Here is a 4,940-nt window from a genome sequence, read left to right as displayed (position 1 = left end):
TTTCATTTCTATTCCCTAATGGCCAAATACGTTAAACAGTTTTTCATATATTTGTTGACTATTTGCTTTTCTTCCTCTGTGAAATCTGTTCATTTCTCTTGCCCATTTCTTGACTGGGTCTTTAATTTTAGGTGGTTTAATTTTTTTGAGTTCTTCGTGCATTAGCTCTCTGTTTCAAGAAACTCCCTTCTTTTAATAATCAAGAGATGCAAAAATAGCAAGCAGACAACACTCACAGAGCTCACCCTTCATGTTGAGGGGAATCTTCAGCAAAGGGAACCATTTGTAAGTGGAAGAAGCTAGATGGAAATAAGCAAAAAGGATAAGAGGAGGAGTTGAGAAAAACAATGGAGAGAAGCTGCAAAGCTACATGCTTAGAGTAACCACCCTTTCTGGCCTGTTGATGAAGTCTGAAACTTCTACCCAGAGTACCAACAGTTCTCAACCCTGGCCCATTATCCGAACCCTAATTTGTTTTCAAATGAAGCTGGCTGTGACATACCTCTAGAGATTGGTTCTGTAGAGTTTGGTTAGTAAGGTTTCTGTTGCTGTGACAAAATACCAGAGGTAACAAACTTAAAGGAGGAAAATTTTATTTTGGCCACAGTTTGAAAGGCCTCAATCCTCTGTGGCTTCTGGACTTCCATGCAGGAAGGAGAAGGGATGATGCTACAGGTAGAAGGGCGGTGCTTCCATCCCAGAAAACCTCTGCTTAAATTTCCTTGGCCAGAACTGGGATCTGTAATCACCCCGAGTGGTGAGAAAATCCAAGGAAGTATATACTTTAGCAGGGCTTACTGCAGCCCCAAACAAAACTGGATCATATTTACTAAAAAAGGTGATGGATGTTAGGTAGCCATCTAGAAGTAACTGAGGGTATCAGGCATGTTATTAAAGAATGAGTTGTTTTAGAAGCATAAAGACAAAGATAAAAGTGGATTTAGACCTCAGTAGCAATACATACAGAGCTTGGCTGTGAACTTGACTTCACTATGCCCATCCATTTCAAGATTGGCTGAATGGTTTCTTAATCATCAGTAATTAAAACTATCCGACTAATATATTATTAGTTTTAATCCTAGATACATATTATCTAAGATTTCTGCCCAACAAAAGACTGTGAGTGAATACACTGGAATATTGTATAAGGCAAATTACTAGCTATTAATTACTGAAGGCCTATTGTGTGCCAGGTTCTGCATATATATTATCTCTATTTTTTTATGAAAACCCTGCAGGGTAGGCATGCTCATCCCCATTTTATTGATAAACACAATAAGGCTCAGACTGTCTAGTGGATTGCTTTAGGTCACACAGCTGATCCAAACTCAAATCAGATTTCAAACTTCTCACTGTTTCTTCATTTTTATTTTAAATCAGGTTACCTCTCCAGGAGATACCCTTTAGTATTAAGAATTTGAAATGACAGCGTGTTATACATACTGCAGCTTGAAATCTTGTCCAAGACATGGCCTTGGTGAGAAAGGAAGTAGTAGTGCTGATTGGGGCTGAGCACTTCTGCTTATTGAAGCCCTCTTTTCTTACTATGTATTTGAGCTCAACAAGTCATTAGAGATGCTGGCAAACATCAAAAGGAAACAAACACAAGAAAGAAGCAAAGATCTGATGGTACAGATGTAGCCAATATGCTACAGGCAGGATACTGGTAATTAAGAAGTGAACATCTGTCCAGCCTAGAAACTGGCAAGGCTTCTTGGATAAACAGAGGCAAGAAGAAAAAGAGTTACTCATGAGAAATAAGGACCAATCAGTAACAAGTCTGTCTAATTAGATGTGGTATCTAAATCCAGACTTAAAGTGACCCTTAGGGATCGGAAATGCTCCTGCTGAAGGACCAGGATCCTAGATGAGTAAGTTATACGGTTACCAAGGCAACCCACAGGCAGACCCTCCTCGTATCTTTGGTGTTAGTCACTGTGGACAGATCACTCAGACCTGATCTTCCTGAATTTTGGCTATATTCTGATATTTGGTCCAGGGCAGTGTCCAAAGTCTTACAGGTTTTCCAGTCTACTCACTCACTTTTTTTTTCCTTCAATCATCCATCATATATTTATGGAGAGCTTGTATGTACCAGTCACTATACTCAGTGTTGCAGACTCACTGATACCTACTTCTGTAAAATGTGGAGGCCACTGGAGGAGTTAGAGGTCAATCAAATTACCTCCTAACCAAACATAAATTCATGACAGTAATATGTTATACAACATTTAGTAAAAAGCTGATATTAAGCTAATGGAATGTCACGAGTACACCTAATCTCCACTATCCTGGGAAAGTATTACTCTGAGGGGTGATGCAACTTACCCAAAGACATATCACTTACAAAGGATGGAGTTAGGGTCCAATCCAGTGCCATCTGATGTAAAAAGCCCATCACTTTGTCTATTTTTTATGTTTTCCTTGGCAAACCATCGATCTCTAGTTTCTGTGATCTCTGAATTTGGGTTTAGTGAGATTCCACCTTTTCACAAAATCATTGACATAAAATTTTCTGGCATCTAGTACTTGTAATTTCTTCAGGCTCAAGAAGCTTGTCACAGATAAGTTTTAGCACTGAGAATCAACAATGATTTGTTATCAAAAGGATACCTGAAAATGAGATTATTACCTAGACCAAAGTTAAATCATTGCATTTCCTACTGTTCAGGATTAGTAATACAGCAATGGTGCCCTCTGATGACCATTGTTTATATTACATGTCTCTGTTGAAGAGCACATTCTCAATGTAGTGAAGACCTATTACAAGGCTTAGATTTATAATGAATCTCCTTAATCCTGATCACCTTTATTCCTCATTCTCCACCCACCTCCAGCCCATGCCATAATCAATTCCAAAAGCGAGGTCAAGGTTATAGATAGCATCTCATGTTCAGAGATCTACCATCAAAATACGGGGGTCCCATGACAGACAGTGAGATTGCCAGTGTGAACCATCTGCTGTCAGCCTCCAGGATCTAAAATTACCCATTAAGTCCTGGCAGATTAATCCAAGATCTCTTGCTACAACATATTTTTTTTCTAAGACAATCCTCACCCATACACTCTCTGACCCTATCTGAGGTAGGTAATATTTGCCCACAGAACAAGTTACAGTTCCTGCCCTAAAGTTTATACCCTACTGGAGAAACAGGTAGCCATTAGCCTATTAAAACTTTCAAGTATAATAATTGATACAACGATGAGCATCTAAAAGTCTGTATTAGGGAGACCAGATTAGCTAGAAAAGCTTTCCCTGATGCTAGAGAAGATATGTTATTTCAAAAATGGAGAGGAGGCTGGTCAAGAAGGATGAGGGAGTTTGGGGGTAACCTGATCTGCACTTCTTTTGGGGTTAAAGGTGACTATTCAGTGTGAGGTCAACTAGTAGTAACAGATGTTGGTAATCCCATGGTCGGTAAACTATTAAGAGAGAATGTCATTAACTACTGAAAATAACCTGTTGAAAGAGTATGATCTGATATTTATTTTGGGAGCTAATTTAAAATCTTCAGTGTGAAATGTTGAAACGGAGGTCATTCTGAATCTCTACCTATTCTAAATGTTCCTAGAAAATAAGGATATTACAGGATGTATTATTTACATCCCCTCTGATGCTCATGTAAGATGAGAGACTAACAACAGCACGCATAACTGCCAGAGTTGGTGACAATAGAGCTAACAGGCCAAAGGAAGTAAGGAAGAGTGGGTAGTGGTGATTCCACCTGTGGGATTCCAATAGTGAAGTGTGGCTATAAAAAACGGTATGAAGTTTTATGTATCGTATAGTGCCAGGAAGCTCTTAAGATGTAGTATACCTTAGGTTAAACATGCAAGATTTGAATTCAAGAGATCAGGATTCAATTCTTAGCCTTCTGTTGCCAATCAGTTGAGGGCTCTTTTCCTCAGTTCAGAAAGATAACATGAAACAGCAAAGAACGGCTCTGCCAGTGGCCATTGCATCATCAGATGACTCTGGATAATGCCTTCCACATCTAGGTACATCATGTGAGCACGCTCTCTTGAGCCTCCATCTCTGCATTTGAAAAAAATAGTATCTGCTTTCAGATAGTTGTGAAGCAGTGTTTAAAATGTATTATCACAACACCTGGTACATTCGTTATTCAATATTAGTTTATTAGTAGTAATTATAACAATATTTACGATTCTGGAGAAAATCCATATTTGTAATACTTGTGACTTATTTTTTTCCTCACACTTTTCTGTTTCATTGCTATTAAAATCAGAAGGGGTTTGATACACTGTTAAAAAGAAATATGACTCGTTCACTGTTTCCCAAATTTCCCAGATCATATTATTCAGAGAGGACTGGGGAGTTCACCTCAAAAGCACAGACACCCAAGCCCAAAACACTGAACTATCTTTAATGAATAAATCTGTTAATCTGGTCAGCTTCGCAGTGAGTCTTATAATCAGGCTTTCCTGGGATATGCCTGGCTGGGAACGCCAGGCAGTTGCACCTATCACGGGGGCCAGAGCCTACAATTCCCATGCTGCCCCCACGAACTCGCACAGAGCGATCTCAAAGCTTGCTGGGAGTTGTAGTTTCTGTGGGACAGGCCTCTGCCTATAAGAACGCCGGAGATGGTTGCAGAAAACTAACTATCCCACAATGCAAAGGCCTTTTGTGACGTCATCGGCCGCGGGCCGGGAACGCAGAGGTCGGCGTCCTCTACCACCACCTCGGCAGCCGCCACCACCGCCGCTGTCCTCGCCGCCGCCCCCACTTACACCACTGCTTTGGCCTGCTCCGCCGCCGCCCCCACCGGCAACTCCATCGCTGCCTCTGTGGGGGCTTCCGCCTCTTTTGCATAATCTAAGCCCTCAGCCTCGGAGAAAAAGCCGTACAGAGTTTGTTTCGCTGGCCCGGGGCGCAGGCATGGCTGATGGCGGTAGCGGCGGTGGAGCGGGCGCTGTGG

At 41.1% G+C, this 4,940-nt stretch overlaps 1 protein-coding gene across 1 annotated transcript in view; it reads left to right on the top strand.

Moving 5' to 3' along the window:
• The first annotated feature begins 4,633 nt into the window (after positions 1-4,633).
• The window catches only part of Bod1 (biorientation of chromosomes in cell division 1), a 7,838-nt gene continuing 7,531 nt past the window's right edge, over positions 4,634-4,940 (top strand). The window contains exon 1 of the mRNA XM_010622308.1: positions 4,634-4,913. Coding sequence (XP_010620610.1) covers positions 4,634-4,913 — 280 coding nt within the window. The remainder of the gene's footprint in view (positions 4,914-4,940) is intronic.

This window comes from Fukomys damarensis, unplaced genomic scaffold (assembly GCF_012274545.1).
Source record: "Fukomys damarensis isolate Sample0158 unplaced genomic scaffold, DMR_v1.0_HiC HiC_scaffold_9, whole genome shotgun sequence".
Lineage (NCBI taxonomy): Eukaryota > Metazoa > Chordata > Mammalia > Rodentia > Bathyergidae > Fukomys > Fukomys damarensis.
This window is presented reverse-complemented; position numbering and strand designations above follow the sequence as displayed.